The following is a 19,242-nucleotide window of genomic DNA, read 5'->3' as shown; positions in this document are numbered from 1 at the left end:
AAAACCTGCTCTGTTAAGCTTTTTAACGCTGTTAAATTTATTACTTGCGTTTTATTTAATTACATTTGTATGTACTTTTTTTTATTTATAGTTCTAACTTGGTCCTAGTTATATCGAAATAGATAAGCGCACGGACGACAGTATTTGCATGATGTAAAAAAAATTAAAATAGATATTTTTTGCATGGTAACAAAATCCTGAAATAATACTATACCTACGTAGACTAATAGGGGTAATCGTGCGTTTCGGCATATTTTGTGTTGACAGTAAGTATTATTTCTCTTTATTCATTTAACATATTAGATTCTCATAATTGATTTATTAAATTACGCCCTCAAACTGTTATAATTTTATTCTCAACGCATACGTTTGGATTGAAAGTTGAATAAGTCACCTGAATTAGTACCTTGTCATTCTAACTTCTGAGCCCTCGAAACAAACGTAATAATTTCTTCAAGAGTCAAAACTCGATAAATTATATTAAATTCTCTCTCATCTCATGGAATTGTGAGGTTAATTCACACAATTACCCGTTTATAAGCCCAAGGAAACTTGGCATGTCATATTTAGAGATTTTTTTTTTTTCGTGGAATCCATCATTGAGCTTTGCTGTAACATTTCATTCACCTACAAAATTCTTAAGGTTTTAGTGGTATTATGTAGATTAATTTGATTATTTTAAATACTTAAGCTTTTTTACATTAGAGTTCTTCAACAATAATTTCAACCTACGCCAAAAAAAAATCAGAGCCACATTTATACATACATATAATTTAACACGTTTTTAGATTATTTTTGTGACATTTAAAGGCGTTCGAAGCCCACGGTGACCACTTATCATCAAAGGGTCTACATGTTTCTTCCCCGTGATATAGTGGAATAAAAAGTAGTTTTATAGATTAAACCTCGAAAAATATTTATTCGACTATTATCTTCAAGTATTAAAAAATAATAAATTTTAATTTACCTTTTCAAATGCGTCCGAAATTTCAATGAATTAATTACAGATGAGATTCCTGACACAGAATAAGCCACTGTTCCCCGTGAAAATGTAATTATTTCCCGGTACTGGCATTAGCTTGGTGGTTATGCGACTTCAAACGTGAGAATGATTCGAAATGACATTCAAATCAGGCCAACTCCGAAATCCAACCTCCGCACAATCGAATTACTAAAATTTCAATGTTTTATCAAGTTAAACTTTGCTTCGGCAGCTGTAAGTGAATTTATTTGTACTTAGTTATCGGCGCCAGGAAAAGTCATCTTGCTAACGTTTCGTTAAGTTGAATAATTAAATTTGTCACTGGCGGTTGACACGTCTGGATTTTCTTCCGAATTTCCCAGTGCCGTCACGTTTGCGGCCTCGGCCTCACTCCCCCCTCCTGCCCTCCTATTGTGTAATCGCGATTTCCTAATTTGAATTATTTATTATTTGATTTAACACCTCGAGGATTTTCGGAATGGCTCCAATTTCTATTCAGATTTGGTTTTATTGATAGAATTGACACTTGATGGGAATTTGATCGACTGGGCGATTGAATGTATCTTAATTCGTTTTGGTCTTGGAAACTAAGATTTCAGTGTTTTTTATTGACTTCTTAAAGACTGGGTTAATTCGGCTGTGTGTGTACCATTGTGGTTTGCATATTGTAGGTCAATACCCAACCCAACCACAACATACCTACGTGTCACGCAACACTTCGACATCTGGTTTCATTTTTACCTAATCCAAACTCAATGAGGTTTCTTTGTTATTACTTAGTACCCGTGGTCATATATCATTAGGCTTAATAAAATAGAAATAATTTATTCGTGAGCACGCACACAAAAACATAAAATTATACAAAACGGAAAAACATAAAAAAGAGAAAGTGCCACGAAATGGTCTCTCCTCAGCATGTTGCTGGCGACTTTCAGCGCTGATCTTCCGATGAGACCATCCGGTGAAACAATCACGAGAGGTAACAAGAAGAAAAACAAAATTAATATATGTATAACATACAAAAGACAAAGATAAATTAAGTAAAACTACATATTACAGTAAATTACTATGAATGGTTAGGAATACAGACTTTTATGATTTTTTGCATTTCTGATCAAACTGAAAACCCTGATGCATCTTATGTTAGATAATTACCTATGCATTTACATTTTCTAACCGTAGACCATTTTATACCCATTGATTAAATTTTCAGTCCTTCACTAGTAACTGATATCTTCTTCTTCTTCTTTTCCTGTTACCCCTTGCTGGGGTGTAGGGCCCGAATCTTGTCTTTCCATTGACTACGGTCTTGGGCAGCTTGGGTAACCTCCTCCCACCCCATCCCCAATACACCCAGCTCTTGCTCCACAGAACGACGCCAAGTGGATTTAGGGCGACCATGTTTCCGCTTGCCGGGCATCTTCCAGGTCAGGGCCACTTTGGATAGGTGGGTGTCAGGTTTCCTGAGGATATGTCCAATCCAATGCCATTTCCGCGTCTGTATCTCCCTGTGCACGGGTGTTTGTCCGGTTATTCTCCATAAGTGAGCGTTTGTGATCCAGTTAGGCCAAAAGATGCGAAGGATTTGCCTTAAGCATTTGTTCACAAACACTTGGAGCTTCGTCATTAGATCTTTGCGGACAAACCAGGTTTCGCACCCGTACAGCAGCACGGCCTTTACATTGGAATTGAAGATCCTCACTTTGGTTCTTCTCGTCAGGGTAGAGGAGTTCCACACAGGTTTAAGCTGGCCGAATGCGGCTCGGGCTTTGTTTATTCGTGCTTCAATGTCTGCTTCCGTTCCTCCACTCTGGTCGACAATACTGCCCAGATAGCAAAAGCTAGCCACTTGTTCAATCTGGTTTCCCTTGATCAGCATTGAAGTTGAATCGGTGGTGTTCTGGCGCATTTCCTTTGTTTTCTTGTAGTTAATGCGCAATCCTTCCTTTTCAGCCTCTTCTGCTAGATCTTCTGCCTTGTCCTGGAGTTGCTCACGGGTGGTTGCTATGAGGCAGAGGTCGTCTGCAAAGTCGATGTCCTCGAGGTCTTTCTCGGATGTCCAAGGCAAGCCTCTTCGACCTCTGCTGGTAACCCTGCACATCACGTCGTCGAGCACCATCAGGAATAGCAGTGGGGAAAGCAAACAACCCTGTTTGACGCCTGCTGTGACATCTATACTCTCTGTGAGTTTTCCCTTGTGAAGCACTCTACACGAAGATCCATGATAGAGTGCTTTGATAATATTGATCAGCTTCTCTGGCACACCGTTAAGCTTCAGAACCCTCCATATGCTAGCCCATTTTACCCTATCGAAGGCTTTTTCAAAGTCCACAAATAGAGCAAAAACCTCACACTGCATCTCCCGACATTGTTCTAGGACCATTCGCAAGAGGTTGATCTGGTCCGCACATGAACGCCCTGGTCTAAATCCTGCCTGTTCATCTCTGAGCTTGCTGTCGATCACTTTTGCCATCCTCGAGAGTAAGATCTTGCACAGCACTTTTGAGCAAATGGGTAACAGATTTATACCCCTCCAGTTAGAGCATTGGGATAGGTCTCCTTTTTTGGGTAGTTTTATAATGATGCCTTCCTTCCATGATGTTGGAACTTGCTCCTGTTCCCAAATGCGCGTCAGTAGTGGCTCGAGAATTTCACCGGTGAGATGTACATCCGCTTTCAGAGCCTCAGCCGTGATCCCATCGTTAGCGGGTGCCTTGCCAGACTTTAACGATGTCACTGCTTTGATGATCTCGCTTATGCTCGGAGGGTCTTCATCAACATCGGGCAGAGTCTGGCAATGTACGACTGTAGTCTCCCTTATAGAAGGCGGGGCCCTAAACACTTCAGCGAAATGCTCTCGCCATGTACAAAGCTGCTGCTCCAGCGTAACCTGCAAGTTTCCGGCTGCGTCCTTCAGTGGTTTGTCAGCGATAGGTTTATTGCAGAGGGTCCTTGTAGATTTATACAATTCCCTCATGTTTCCTGAGTACGCAGCCAGCTCCGCCTTTTGTGCTATGGCTTCAGTCCAAGTACGTTTGTCTTTTTTGAGGTTACGCTTGATTTTGGACTCGCATAAATAATACTCGTATGCTAGCTCTTCCTTAGTTTCTACGGACTGAGCGGAATTAATCCGCAGTTTCTTTTCGTGTCTCACCTGGATCATCTCCCAAGTGGTTCCTGAGATCCACTGCTTCTTTGGTTTTTGCTCGTAGCTAAGCACAACCTCGCAACTTTTCCGAAAAGCGTCACTAACGGAGTTCCAATGTTCTTCCAGGCTAACCTGGGTTTTACTTATATTCTCGCAACGCTCGCGGAGTTCATCTTGAAAACGTTTCCTTGTGGTGGATTTTTGGAGCACCTCGATATTGAACTTGCGATTTGCTGGCTTAAAGCTCTACTGGATTCTTGCCACTTTAAGTTTGATTTTGGCGACAACTAGGTGGTGATCACTGTTTATGTCGGCCCCTCGTTTATTTCGAACATCTAAAAGTGATCGTCTCCACTTTCGGCTTATCATAACATGATCGATTTGGTTCTCTGTGCGGCGATTGGGTGAGACCCATGTAACTGATATACATATCATATACTACTATGTAAAATTTACAAGAATATTATTTGCACATGTAATGTTTTGAATAACAGGTTCAGTATGAGAACGTATAGTTTACGCGACGCAATTTCATCCATGGCCCCTATCATTCGTACTGAATTTTCGTATGCGCATTTATATGACATGTGACGCATTTACAGGACGGATCAAAAAACTAACGGTCGTTGTTATATTCTAGAGCTTTTAAACTTTGTAAGAAAATAAAAGATTTTAGTGTCTTTTTTGTAATCAATAATCGACAAAACCATATTTTACTAAACACATTATTATTAACTCTAACTTTTAATATTGTTAGATCATTATCAGCATCACCAAGCTATTTAACCCCTAAATGCATAGTGATGGATGCAGCCTATACAACAAAAACATCTAATTTTAGACATTATTGGATAAAATCTATTTGTTCCTAGTATATATTATTTCAATAGTAAAACTAATCCGTTTTATTTATTTATTTATAAAAATTACATTCGTTTTAAGACAAAATGTCGGAAAATTTGAAAAAATCCAAAGTTTGATGATTTTAGTATGTGATTTTGGACGTTTTTTTTCTGGGGTTTTGTAATTATTTTATATTTAAAACTATCACAAATAGTGTACATTTCTGATGGCAGTAAGATTTTTCATATATCTCATTCTGAAAATTATATATTTACATAATGATTTAGTCTATGCAACTTCTAACATTGTTTTTTCAGTCAAAATCGATGTTATAATTTTTTTACTATTTTGCCCATAATTAGCAAACAATTACGTAACATATATATTATTTTGGAGCGAAAATAAAAAATCATGCATTTAGAGGTTAAACGTCTTGCAGCTGGACTGAACCCACCCCTCATTATATGAAGGAGTTGTATATTCAACACATTCAGTGTCAGCCCGAGCTACGCGCTACGAGCTTAGCCGATAACACGTCGAAGACCGTATTTAGCGAAAATCGCCTACGAACAGGGAACCCGCCTTACGGGTCGCCAGCAGTTAATATTTATTAATGAAATCAAACTTTATAAATACGTCCAAACATAACTTATAACAATATTAACCAACTTACTGCACTATTCTATTTTAGCATATACAATATATACAGAACCATAGACAAAATTAAAGTAGCGTAAGTGTACAGCTCACGACTAACCGCGACACCCTGACTCACTCGTGAATTATTCAGAATCCTTCGGTTGCGCGACCGCTCTGCGTTTCAGACGTTCCCAAGGCGATTCATGTCTTAACTCTATTGAATTGTCTTTTGGTATATTTGGTATATAATGTTTTAAATCATAATAACTTAACACATACATAAAATAGCTACACCTCCTAGTTTATTTTCCGAAAGACATAATTATTGTATTTGTTTTTCATGTGCACGACATTATTGAATGTTATAATGCTTTTACCTTTAGTAGGTATGTGACAGTTGTGTTTCCAATATTTAATTTGCTACTTTAATAACAAGGCAGGTAAAATTAGATACACTAACAATAATCATAAAATAAAGAAGCCTTTTTTGACAAGGCTACATTAAAATAAATTATAGTATCCCCCGCAGTCTGTAGACCCCACACTAGCGTCTCCCGAGGAGCGTCTGCGTCTAGTCAACTCTATGGCTGATGCTCGATGAAACGTTGGCGCAACGTTTCGGAGACACCATTTTCCATAGTGTCTCTTATTTTCACTAGGAATTAAAGAGGAACCTTCATTCATAATTTTCAAGATATTATCGAAATAGGTAATAAAATACCCTCATTTTCCTTGCGTTGTCCCGGCATTTTTGCCACGGCCTGGGGTCCGCTTGGAATTGGTGTAGGCACTAGTTTTTACGAAAGCGACTGCCATCTGACCTTCCAACCCAGAGGGGATACTAGGCCTTGTTGGGATTAGTCCGGTTTCCTCACGATGTTTTCCTTCACCGAAAAGCGACTGATAAATATCAAATGATATTTCGTACATAAGTTTCGAAAAACTCATTGGTACGAGCCGGGGTTTGAACCCGCGACCTCCGGATTGCAAATCGCACGCTCTTACCGCTAGGCCACCAACGCTTCAATAAAATACCCTATAGGTTAGATATGTGTAAAATGGAGAGCCCGGAAATATTAATCGGCAATGTCGATTAGCCGCTTGGGGTCGTCAATCCGCGTTGCCTCTGAAACCGTGAGGCCATAAAATGCCAAAATCATAATTCAATTCGCTTAGTATGGCGTAACATGATATCGTAGAACAGTGGATGATGTATACAGTGCGTAGACTTTGGATTAACAGTTTTTTTAAGTTTCTAAATAGCTCTCAAATGAAATTTTTGAAATGGATGCTGGCTCTGCCACCGCAAGAGGCGTACCTCTACAAATTTTTTTAAATTTGCTAACCTAATTCCGTATTTAGCGACTGCTTACATCCCTATCGCTACATAAAGCCATATACTTACCTACATATCTATTACAACATTCTATTATTTTCATAACCTGGTAAGGTTTTTGTACAATCATCCGAGAACTTAAAATATATTTTTTTTCTTTTTATTTACTAAGTACGAGTAGGTACTATATGTTTTCTCTGAAGAGGAGTTTTGCAAGATAAAGTCACTGATACTATGTTTTACTTGCACCTTACGCATTGTTATCATCATCACCATCATCATCATATCACCCCTTTATCGCCCACTGCTGAGCATAGGCCTCTCATCTAGTAAGCCACTTGTCCCGGTCCCGAGCTAATCTCATCCAGAAGTGACCCGCATTTTTCCGGATGTCGTCCACCCAACGAGCCAACGGATGCCAGGGGCTTCTTTCATCCGAAAGCGGCCCCCATTCCGATAATATTTTACTCCACCTGCCATCACTCTGCCTAGCAACATGTTCCGCCCAACTCCATTTTAGACGCACCCCACGTCTTGCACCTTGGTGCGGCGACAAGTCCTTACTCGATTTTGTAGCTTGATACCGAGCATATTGTTATATTAACAGAAAAAAGTCCGTTATTATAATTATTAGTCCCACCATAAGGAAATAATTGTTTTTAATTTTTATTACTGAACAATAAACCAACATAATTTTTATTACTGGACATATAAGTATTCTTGACACCTAATTAAACCATGGACCCACCATTAAACTAAGTACGTAATATGATGAAAACTAAAACGACGTCCATATAGGTATGTACTTCTTATAAGTACAGTAAGTAGGTATAATTAAACCACCATCTTTTAAAGCTTCTTCGTAGCGAAAACCTTAAAAACTGTACTTAACCAACTCCATAAACCACAGCAACGACACTTCACACCAAAACTAGCCTACTACATCTCGCCCTACTTTGCAAAGAGTAGAAATTCGACAAAATTTAAGTCGACGGGGCATTTAAGGGGAGCCGAGGAGACGGTTAATTCACCCTGTAAGGGTCTGGCTGGCGCCGCGAATCCTGCCATTCCTGCCGTAGACAAAACTCGGGCGAACCGATATGATAGACGGTTAACCTTGTTAACATTCTTTGACATAGTTTGGGATTCATTTGTAGGCACTGTTAATAGGAATCGTGATTTCAAAGGATTGCTAGGATATTTCAATCGTAATTTGGATTCAAAATTGATAGACTTGTTAATTTAATTTAAGTTAATTTCAACAAAATTTACATTAAGGACCATTTTGTATATATACGGTAAATTATTTTTAATAGGATATATTTTTTCCAAAGGTTGATCTTTATCATGATTTAATTATTCTCTGATTGTTTATGTTATAATGTTATTCAATTCCTAAGTAAAAATTTCGATTTGCGATTGACCTTGTATTTTCCAACCGTCAAACATTGTCAGCTTCGTCACGTCTAAGACATGACATAATATTCATGATTTCTTGATTCGTCCGCATAAAACACGGCATTCAGCCCGCTCAATCTCCACCAGAGCATGCTAAAATACGGCCGAAACCGTAATGTATACCGCCCCGGAAAAAAGAAAACAGGTAATTTACAAGCCTACGTATTACGTACGTGATGCCGCGGAGGCAGAAAAATCGATTAACCTTAGTGCGAGTCAGCAGTATTGTGAGAATATATATTAACTACCTATGTATCTTAATTGGGACACTTAGCGCCACTTGCACCGTCCCACTAACCCCAGGTTAAAAGGTTAAACCGTTAACCCATTGTCAAATTATACTGGTAACCATGGTAACTCCAGGTTTAACCGGTTAACCCCGGGGCAGTGAATGGTGCAAGTGGCCCTTAGGGAATATAAAACGTCTTAAGCTAAGTACGTAAAAAATTCTTACCTTATGAAAAAAATCAGACAACCAAAAATAATACTGATACTGATAGAACTCTATCTATTCTTTAATTGTAGACTTCGTATCGTTGTTATTAAAAGTTTTTAAATTGATTAGCTATTGTACTCGTATCTAGTTATTTTAAGCAAAACGAAAAGGGGGACTGACGCAATTGTGACGTCAAATGACTTCACGAGACAGTTTCTTCATTTTTCCCATTTTCGATCCAGTTATATGAGCTATATATAATGAGCGCAATCGCTATTCTTAGCCATTTACTTATTTAATTAATTGCAACTAATCTAAAAGTCCATCAGAGATTGAGGTGTTAAAAACTGCTCTGATGAAATCAACCAATTACTTTAGATACATACATTTTCGTAGTGCGTGGGCCGATAGCTATTTTTCCTGAACGCTACTACGAGTCTTCATAATGTAGCGGAGACAATAAATAATTCGGATATTCAGGTTAACCCGGTAAAAATCTAAAACTGCATTAAACAAAAGGTCATAATAGAGATAATTATTGCTTTGTCCCGTATTTTCAACAGATTCCGTATGTTCAACAAAGTATATACAGTGACACCTCGATTACACGAATCTGAAGAGAAATGTCAAAAAGTTCGTGCTAACGAGTTTTCTTCTTAGAGAGGGTATCGACTTAAAGAGGTTGTTTAAGGTTTTTATTGGTCTTATAGAGGTTTCGAGTAACAGAGGTATAACGAATGGAAAATTCGTATTAGAGAGGTAATTATACATGCGCGTAAAGTACGGTCTTAATATTTTCTTTGAGTTACAGAGGTTTGTTGATAAATAATTACGAGGTGTATACGTGATAAAATAATATATTTATTTCTTCGGGTTATAGAGGTCAAATTTAAATTTTCGAGTTATGGAGGTCAAATTTGTACTGGATAGCCGTGAAGGGAATCGTTAGTTACTTCGTCCTAATGAGGTTCTGGCCTTTGAAGGGAAGGGATTAGCATTTTATTTCGTGTTAACGAGGATTTCGTCTTATCGAGGTTCTACTGTATATTTAAAATACTGCGACGCTAGGTTAATAGGATAGTCTAGTCCTTTGGTGGTTTTAAGTGGTTTGTATACATTAGAGATAATGTATTCTATTAGCACATTACCAAGTAGAACTATCGAAACTGAAAACAAAAATCTCCTTCCACTAGGTACAGAGCTCATCATCACCACCATTCACCTCATTTCCAAATCAAAATATTATTTCTGTATTCAATTCATCAATACAACTTTTTTCATTGGCAGACCCGTCCCGTCCCTACCCCATTTTTTTATAATCAGTTAATTTTATATCTACTAACTAATCACGTAAGTCTTGTTTTTTTCTTAACTATCGTAGTTAATTGACGGTGCGCTTCTTTTAGTTTAGTATTCTCTGTTCAGTAAAATTGCACTTATGTAAACTCAGACAGTATAATAAATTTCCAAGTGATAATTTAATAGGTACGAGTAAGTCAAGTTGTCAAGCAACATGTCCGCGACATGACTTGCGGACGTGTCGTGTTTAAACGCCTGGTAGGGTCTCCTGGCGACATATCCATCAGCCCGTCGACAGGCCATTTGTTGCGTGTGTTTTCACACTTGATAAATCGCCGGACTTGTCCACATTTTGCTGGATTTATACTCGTCCAATTGTTGCTCATACATTAACCCGCCAGATGATGTTTCATTTGTAATTCAGTTTCGAGTCCTTCGTATGCGATAAACTAACTGCGTAGGTTCATTTTAATATCACGCTATAATGCCATGATGTTAAAAGGTAGGTGAGGCATATAAGGCCTACCTTAATTTAAACTGAAATATTTTAGGAAATAATTAGGATATTATGTAAAACTCACTCAATATAGGTTCCTCAAAGTTGTTATTATAAAGAGCAGGGAAAGTAACGAAGTTGTATATTAGCCTACTCCGGGCTATGAATACTAAAAATATAAAAAAAGCCAAGGGTCAAATATTGAGGCCTGTTCTGTGCATATCATTTTTTAGTAGCTAGTTTTACTTACAAACACATTACAAATATTAAAATTTCAAGATTGTTTGAAATCATAAAAACCTGTAGTAAAAAGTAGTGACCCGACTGCTATTTTTGAATGCTGGGCCTTATTACCCGTCGGGCCTTATATACCTCACCTACCTTTCATAATACGTTAACGCAGGACTAGATTATTGGGAACAAAAGATTTAAAAAAAATTATAACATTTGTGTCAATGATTAAAAAAATACCTACAGCTATCTTGAAGAAAGTTCTAGTACTCGAAAAATTGAAGCTACGTTCTTATATTAAAATTACACTTTACACCAGAACCCCATCACATTCATGGGACATCGTTTGAAATTCCAATCGGTCGGGGATAAAAAATATTTCAAATGAGGACACCGTAACCGTATAATCTACGACGTCATAGAACAGTAGCGACATGGGCACCACATTTTACGGAGTTAATGTCTCAAACACAAACTGGAAAAATTGTATTATACCATCGGAAAATCTGAACATATACCCTTAAAGATATTAGATCCATAACAGTCTCTTACTGCGGTAAAAATGAATCGGCGCTCCCGCGTATTTCATATTTTTGCATAACGGTCCTCAAACAGAACATTTCCATGGCACACTGCGAGAAAATCAAAGTGATTTACATAAGCTATAGTGGTAACCAGAATGTACGCATCGCGGATGCGGACTTGGGTATGTCGTCACTGCTAAATAACGCGTGAACGATGGAAGGAAAGATACGAGATATCACATTGACGTTTTTTTTTGTTTAATATAATATACTCGTAATTTGTTATCCTTGATTAATAGCATTTCATTTCGTAATATGTTTATTTCGTGTAAGGTACGGAGAAAAAGCTTAAAGAAAAGAAGGACACGAATTTCCTATGATTTAGAAGAAAAACTTCATATATTTACATAAGACGAAACGATACCGGTAAGTGGCAGTTCTCACAGGGCACGCAGAAAATTATTTATGGACTCCTTTATTGCTAAACTTCATTCGTTGCTGCGGTCGCTTTTATTCCTTCGACGGGAAAAAGTTGTGAGATTTTATTGCCGGTGTGAGATAGGACACGTTATTGCACTAACTTTTAACGGTAGCGAAAATTAAAATAGAATTTTTGTGGTTAGCAAAAGTGGTCGCCCAGATATATTATGTCCGACCTGCCAATTCGCTCGCTTTATGGTCGGCTATTTATAGCCTCCTTTACCTCAGCGAGCTATTTGACTACACTGGCACTACAACATAGTAATTCGCTGATACTTCGCCGCATTAATATGCGCAGAGCTTCACGTTTTTTGTACCTACTAGTGCTGGTTAGCACTGTCTTATGTGTAAAACTGCGCATAAGACTTCTCGAGTTTTTTTTTAGTCACGAGCGCAGTTATTTTAGTTTCAAAAAGATAATAAAGACCCCATCGGCACTTTTAAAGTTTAATATAAAAATAAATGTTGTATAGAGATATAACAAGAACGTCAGCCGCCTATTAAATGTCTAAAGTGTATAAAACTGAGTTGACTTAAATGTAAGACAGTTTTTCCCAACACTATGTATTGAATACGCCTAGTGATTCGAATATAAATGACCATTTTAACATAACCGCATGTTTATTGCAGAATTCGATCCGGCATAACCTGTCGCTGCACAACCGGTTCATGCGGGTGCAGAACGAGGGCACGGGCAAGTCGTCCTGGTGGATGATCAACCCTGACGCCAAGCCCGGCAAGTCTGTGCGGAGACGGGCGGCGTCCATGGAGACGTCCAAGTTTGAGAAGAGAAGAGGGAGAGTCAAGAAGAAGGTAGGTAGCGTTAAAAATGTTGTTTATAAGTAATAACTTCGTCTGCCTGTGACATATATCAACCCGGACGCTAAGCCCGACAAATTACGGATACGGGCTGTTTCATACGTCCAAGTTTGAGAAGAGAACAGCAACTGACCACTGGACCTATTGGCGTTAACCACAAACGCCTGGCAAGTGACAAGTCCTACATAGCCCACAAAGAACTAATGATTCAATGTACAATATGTCATACTATCATAGCCAGTTTCCTTACTTTGTGGTTAACTAGTGACGCCATTTTTAATCTTAGTTAACCTACTAATTTACCAGTTTTACCCTACGTCTTCTTTAACACTAGGAAGAACGTGAAGCAGGCTTTTTGTCGTACACTTAAAACAATCAAATAATGAAGTATTTCATATTAATTTGCACTACTGTTACATACCATTTCATTTCATTCAAAATTTTACTACCTGACTGTTTCATGTAAAGCTCACGCGTTGTTGCTGCCCGTAAGGGTTATTTTTAATGCTAAATAAAACCTAGAATAGGGTATTTGACTACTAGTCAAATCAGTTTCTTTTTTCGAACTGTCAAAACGATTTTGCTACTATGGAATTTATATGAAACACTAGCATGTGACGTCACAATCAAATTACCTACTCTTTATAGTTTTAAACGGGTTTTAAAATAGAAATTGTGTCTAAAAATAACTGCTGTCTACGTTTCTCTATTAATCTTCTGGTGCTTTATTTAATGCATGGTGTAAAACAATTTATTTTTAATACAGTCAAATACCCTATAGTGTAGTGCTATTTGTTTAATCCGTTTAAAAGTTATAGTGGATTAAAGAGATTGGAATAAGGGTTCATGTTTGTAATAAAACAATACCACATTCCTTTTTCGACAGTGGTAGAAAATGTAGGATATTTTTGTGCTTATTAATGAAATGTGTTATTCTGTTAGGCGGAGGTGTTAAGAAATGGTGCCACAGCCGACGCTACTCCCAGCCCCAGCAGTTCCGTCTCTGAAAGTCTCGACATGTTCCCAGAATCACCGATGCACAGGTACGTAAGCAAACATATTTTCCCGCTTATTTTAGAGGTATTATTATAGATTTTATCATTGGAACGTAGGTAGCAGCTATTAGACTTAGTTACGAGATTTCAGAATCAGATAACAGTCATAGATATGACGGGAACTGGAACACTCGTGGCTTGGAGCCAATAAAAGAGCACGATGCACTTTAACAACATAGTTGTGATACTAATTTGACAGAAAAGCATAACAATTTACCTACACGGGCAAATCTTTCCAACCCCTGCCAAAATTTCGACGCGACTCCATATTTTATTAAACGGCATCCAGTTCGAAATATTGAAATTTTATTACTAGTAGATACAAAGTGAGGCACGCACGAAACATACACTTTATAATAAAACCATCGGCATAAAGCGTTGACCAAGCCAATAAAACTGAGTTATAGCAACTCTGGTACTTTATGATAAAAGGTTTTAAATCATGCACAACCATTAGATGATGAGTTATGTGGACGTTGGATCTCGTCATTTCGCCAATATTTAACCTTTTTATTGCCGAATATCGGATAGTAAGGACAATCTACAGTTATTTTGGATGGTCTTTGTTCGTTGGTTCTCAGCTAGAGTTGGTAAAACTAGAGTCTTGCGAGTCTAAATTGGAAGTATTCGACTCATTGTCACGAAACTGCGCGTAGGAGGCTTTGCGACGATGGTTTTAGGTCCCAAGTCGAGCCAAAGTCAAAATTCTCCATAATTCGTTCTTCATTAACTCTAAATAGGAGAAAGAAAATTGTCGCTCCGAGGTCTACAAAAGACTCAAGTTTTAATGTTTTTTTTTTGGCTTGATTCCAAGACGAGTCTGAAAGGACTTCAGAGACTCGGCTGTTTACCAACACTGTGCTCAACAACGGCCGAAGCACATTTCTTACAACGTTATATTGTCATCAGAGATAGCAATAATCGTATCTCCGCACTGACCATTGAATCCTTTTATAGTGATCGCATCATTTACCGTTACGATTTTTATTTATATGTTAGAGGGCTCTTTAGGCATTAGATTTGCATGTTTTCTCTTCCTCTAGTACATTAATGCAGAGGCCGGGAAAGAGCAATTCTTGGACGAGTTTCGATCCACGAATTGCTATTCCTGCCGAGGCATATTTAGTGCTGCTTTTCTCCAAACATGCGAGAAAATAAGGTAAAATCACCATTAATTACCACATCAAAAACGTCAAAAACAATTTCCCTATTCAATATTCGTTCATTCAATATTATTGTGCAATATAAGCTGTGTGTGCACGCATCAGATACTTAAAAAAATATAAAAGTTGTATAGTCTGATTTTATTAAGCAGTATTCACACGATCATACACGACGGTCTTGTAAGAACGGGATATGTAAGGTCGTTTATCTTACTATCTCACTCTATCCTATGACCGGGTCGTGTAGACGCGGCCTGCGGCTATAATATTTAATTGGCTGTTTGCATATTTCTTAGTAGATTAAAAAAAAGTAAAAAACAATACAGTAATAACTTCCCGTCCGCTAAAAGAGGACAATAATAGTTTGATTTTTTTTATTTAAATTTGACCATAAAAAAGAACTTCCCGTGGTGAATATTTCCGAGCATGGAGAAAAGTTTTTTTTCTGCTGAATATTTTGATTATTTGCACAAAGTTTTGGATAATGACGCCTATACAAAAAGACAAGCACCAATCAAAACTTCACTTCTGAAAACCCCAATTTATTTAATCCATCGAGCCTTTTTAGCCTTAAAGCGTGCGACAGAAATACCCAAACATAACATTTCATACAAAAGATGGGTACAAAATTATACATCCAGAACTGACTTGTCTTCTCTAGTACTGGCAATGGCACTATCCAAAGTTTTCCTTTCATTTATTTGACGCTTTTTCGCTTGCGCGTAGCAGCAATTTCCAGCTGTCGCCAGCGAACGCGGAGACGTTCCGACAGCGCGCGTCGTCTAACGCGTCGTCCGTTGGCCGCCTGTCGCCGATCCCGTCGCTCATCGCTCAGGAGTCGGACTGGGTGGACTACGCGGCGAGTACCGACTACGGGACGGACTACACGAACACGGATTTCCAAGAGTACGCTCCGGCGGCCGAGCTGGCGGGGTCGCTGGCTGACTCAATGAAGTTGCAGGGAGCCGATCCATTTCTAAACACGTAAGCATTGAGACGAAGCAATCTCAGGGAAATACACTGACCCTACTAAAAATTTGACCCAAATCATCATAATGCATTTTTTGTCAAAATTGTTTTTGAATTGTTGTCAAAGCAAAGTTATATTTAACCGATTTCGTTAAGAAAAAAGAAAAAGTTTATTACAATTTTTTTTTTAGTTAATAATAATACCCTACTTTCCTTTTAATAGGGAACATTAAGTTTTAAGACAAAAAAAAGATAGTGATAATAATTTCCATTGTTTTATTTTGTAATCTTGGCTTCGCATCTATTTGGATGTAACTATTCAAGTTTAATATGTAACAGGCTATTTGTGGCATCTCTATTAAGTCTTGTTTTTGGCCTAAACATTCTTTGCTACTTGAGAAATTGTGCGTCACACCAACAAATAAGTAGTTCGTTCATAAACTTGAACTTTTTCACTCCGCCGAGCCGTAAAGTTCACCTGATATTAGCTCTACTATGAAACGCAAAGGTTAACCTATACAAACGATATGGATAATATATGGTTAACGTTAACATAAGAAATGTGTTACGCACTATTTTTACCTTTCACAGGTTTCTGAAATTGAGTAAATCGAGTCATTACAGCTCAGAATCCCGAACACTTATAACTTTTTGTACTTGAGAATGTTTCGACTTTAAAATGCCCTAGGATTAAGATTTAGTACGCTTGAGCGAGAACAGATTTTGTTTTGTAGTTTTTATGTTGCTTGCCTATTAAAATGAGTTGAAATCTGTTCTTTGTAGAAGCGGTTCTTATAGCTTAAATTTAGAGGTTGTTATTAGCACCAAGTAGAATTTAGTTTGTGACAATTTAATGTTTAAGTTTTTTTTTTTTCACAAAAGTGTTTTAATAACACGGGAAACAATTTCCCGGGAATTTTTACGGGGGGGGGGGGAGGGGGTGTTTTGTACAGGAGTTGCAAGGGGCAGACCTCGGCGGACTTTCTGTGATCAGATCGGGGAAATCCTGAAGAAAGGCCAGGTCAACACCCTTAACCGGCGAGCGTGTATGAGGAATGTTATGAAAGTGAAGGAAGCGAAAGAGGTATGCCAGGATCGTAGCAAGTGGAAATCCGTGATCTCTACCTACCCCTCCGGGAAATAGGCGTGATTATATGTATGTATGTATGTATATTATAAATATTTGAAAAAAATATAGGTTTCGGAATTTTTGCGTGATCCCCAAGAAATGGGTTAATTCGTTCGGAAAATAATTTAAAGTGATAGCAGTTATTAAAAAGTATTTTCTATTAACGGGCATGATATTTAACCATTCAATGCCGGGACTACAAGAAAAAAATTATAATATGAAAATCGTCTACTCCATCTCTATCGGTTTTACATAATTGGAGTAACAGAAATACCTACTAATTTTTGCCGTTAACCACCAGCTCTTGTAAATCAAACTACCATGACTATTATAATCACGCTAATACCGGGTAACCTTTTTTCACTCAACCAGTCCAAGTCGAAAAAATTACCTGAAATTAGCTTCAAGACAACTAACCCCCAACCCCACAGGTACGTGCCAACGACGTCATCATCATCGACCGGCTACCGCTACTCGTACTCGTGCCCGCAGCACCTGCACGGTGGCTGCGCGTGCGCGTCGATGTTCAGCCACCCCGCGCATCCCGCGCATCCCACGCATCCACACGCGCTGGACCACTTCGTCAGGCCGCCGCCACCGGCCGACCCTGCTGATATTATGCATACAGGTAGATTTTAAAGGAAGAGATTGGTAGACTTGGTTGTTCGGGGTAGAATGAATGGGTGAATGATTTCTGGGTATGCGAAGGACCAATCTAGCAAAGATTCAAACTCATCCGGTTGCAGAGCCAGTGTGATATCCTAGAATCACACAGGATTCATCCCGTAATAACCTATACTAACACTATAAAAAGAAACTAAACGGCGAAGTAAAAAGCGACCGCCCCGAAGCTCGCACGTCTTCTAAGGCAGATCTTGCTTGAAATGATGTTTGTTCTGTTTTTTTTTCCGCTAAATCTTCCTAAAAGTGCCAATTCTGTGCAACTTAGCGTGGTCGAACTGTATTGACTTTACAATATTGTATTTAATTGCGCTACTTGTTGACTCGAAGTTTATAAATCGTGCATTTTCTCCACAGAAAACAGCCAAACGCAGATGGTAACAACGTCGGACGCGGCGTTAATGAACGGCGGTATGATGGTGCAGACGGCCATGCCTACCACCGTCATGGGGCAGATCATGGGCGCGCTCAACACGGGGCTCGTTGAGGACCTCAACCTCAACATTGAGTCGCTGGAGCACAGCTTTGACTGTGATGTGAATGAGGTATGTCTACTTCATCCAATGTCTCCACGTAAACTTCGATTCGTTCGATTTCAAACAAAATTAATTTAAATCTCGTCTATATTAGGTAATTTTTTGTAAAGTCAAAAAATTGTGATTTTAGAGGTATATTACTTATACATCCACAGCCTCAGCTAGATAGTGTAAAAGCGACAGCTAAATACCTAGTAAAAAAGACCTCGACTAAACAACAATATCCCATACGATCGCCATACTTGACAAGAGAACTTATCGTAGTCGGATCACCATCAGTACCATCACCAATCACCATTTTCGCCCATAGGTGATAAAACACGAGCTGAGCATGGACGGCTCGTTGGACTTCAACTTTCCCCAGCAGCAGCAAGCCATGGCCGCGGAGGCCGACAGCCAGTTCGCGGCGCCCGCACCGCCCGTGCCCACCACGCTCTCCGGCGGCGGCGCGCCCCGCACGCCCTACTCCGCGACCCCCTCCTGGGTCCACTGAAAACCCCAAAAACGACTACACGGACAGTTACCTACTTATTGACTACCAGAGGTTGTTATCTGAGTTAATTTTCCTATTAATTTCAGTTTTTGTTACTTCGGCATTAAAGTCAAGATTTTTGTTCTATTGTCATGTTAACTAATGTTAGAATTTTATTGTTTAGTGTAATAAGTGGACCGTTACCGCTCGTTGTTGAAGTGTCAATTGTATTAGTGGTAGTAGGCTTTAGTGTTAAGCTAGGTGGAAGCTTGTGATATAGATAGGGTATTGTAATCCGGGTAGTCGCTTGGACCAGGAGGGGACGCAGGTTCGATCCTGTATCGCGGACCCCGACACCAGACAGAGGTAACTATTATTTTTGTTTAACATACAAAAATAGATCTCAAAAAGTTCTACCCTATTAATATTTATCCAACTAGTGAGTACGAATAAGGAGAAGTAAGAACAAGGTATTTTCTCATTGCGTCTCAAAATGAGAACGAAGTATTTGGAACAAGAAAATATTACTAAGCATTTAACAATAGC

General features: G+C 38.6%; 1 protein-coding gene across 2 annotated transcripts in view; it reads left to right on the top strand.

Moving 5' to 3' along the window:
* Nucleotides 1–19,242, top strand: part of LOC134743749 (forkhead box protein O) — a 132,575-nt gene that overhangs the window by 97,690 nt on the left and 15,643 nt on the right. The window contains exons 3-8 of one of the 2 annotated variants that reach the window (XM_063677390.1): nt 12,503–12,685; nt 13,634–13,734; nt 15,639–15,893; nt 17,439–17,635; nt 18,046–18,233; nt 18,535–19,062. In XM_063677390.1, coding sequence (XP_063533460.1) covers nt 12,503–12,685; nt 13,634–13,734; nt 15,639–15,893; nt 17,439–17,635; nt 18,046–18,233; nt 18,535–18,717 — 1,107 coding nt within the window. In that variant the 3' untranslated portion in view covers nt 18,718–19,062. Of the gene's footprint in view, nt 1–12,502; nt 12,686–13,633; nt 13,735–15,635; nt 15,894–17,438; nt 17,636–18,045; nt 18,234–18,534; nt 19,063–19,242 lie in introns of both variants that reach the window. The other variant, XM_063677389.1, reaches the window with a different exon arrangement.

The sequence above is a fragment of the Cydia strobilella genome, chromosome 8 (genome assembly GCF_947568885.1).
Source record: "Cydia strobilella chromosome 8, ilCydStro3.1, whole genome shotgun sequence".
Taxonomy (NCBI): domain Eukaryota; kingdom Metazoa; phylum Arthropoda; class Insecta; order Lepidoptera; family Tortricidae; genus Cydia; species Cydia strobilella.
The sequence above is the reverse complement of the archived record's forward strand: the minus strand, read 5'-3'. Positions and strand labels throughout refer to the sequence as shown.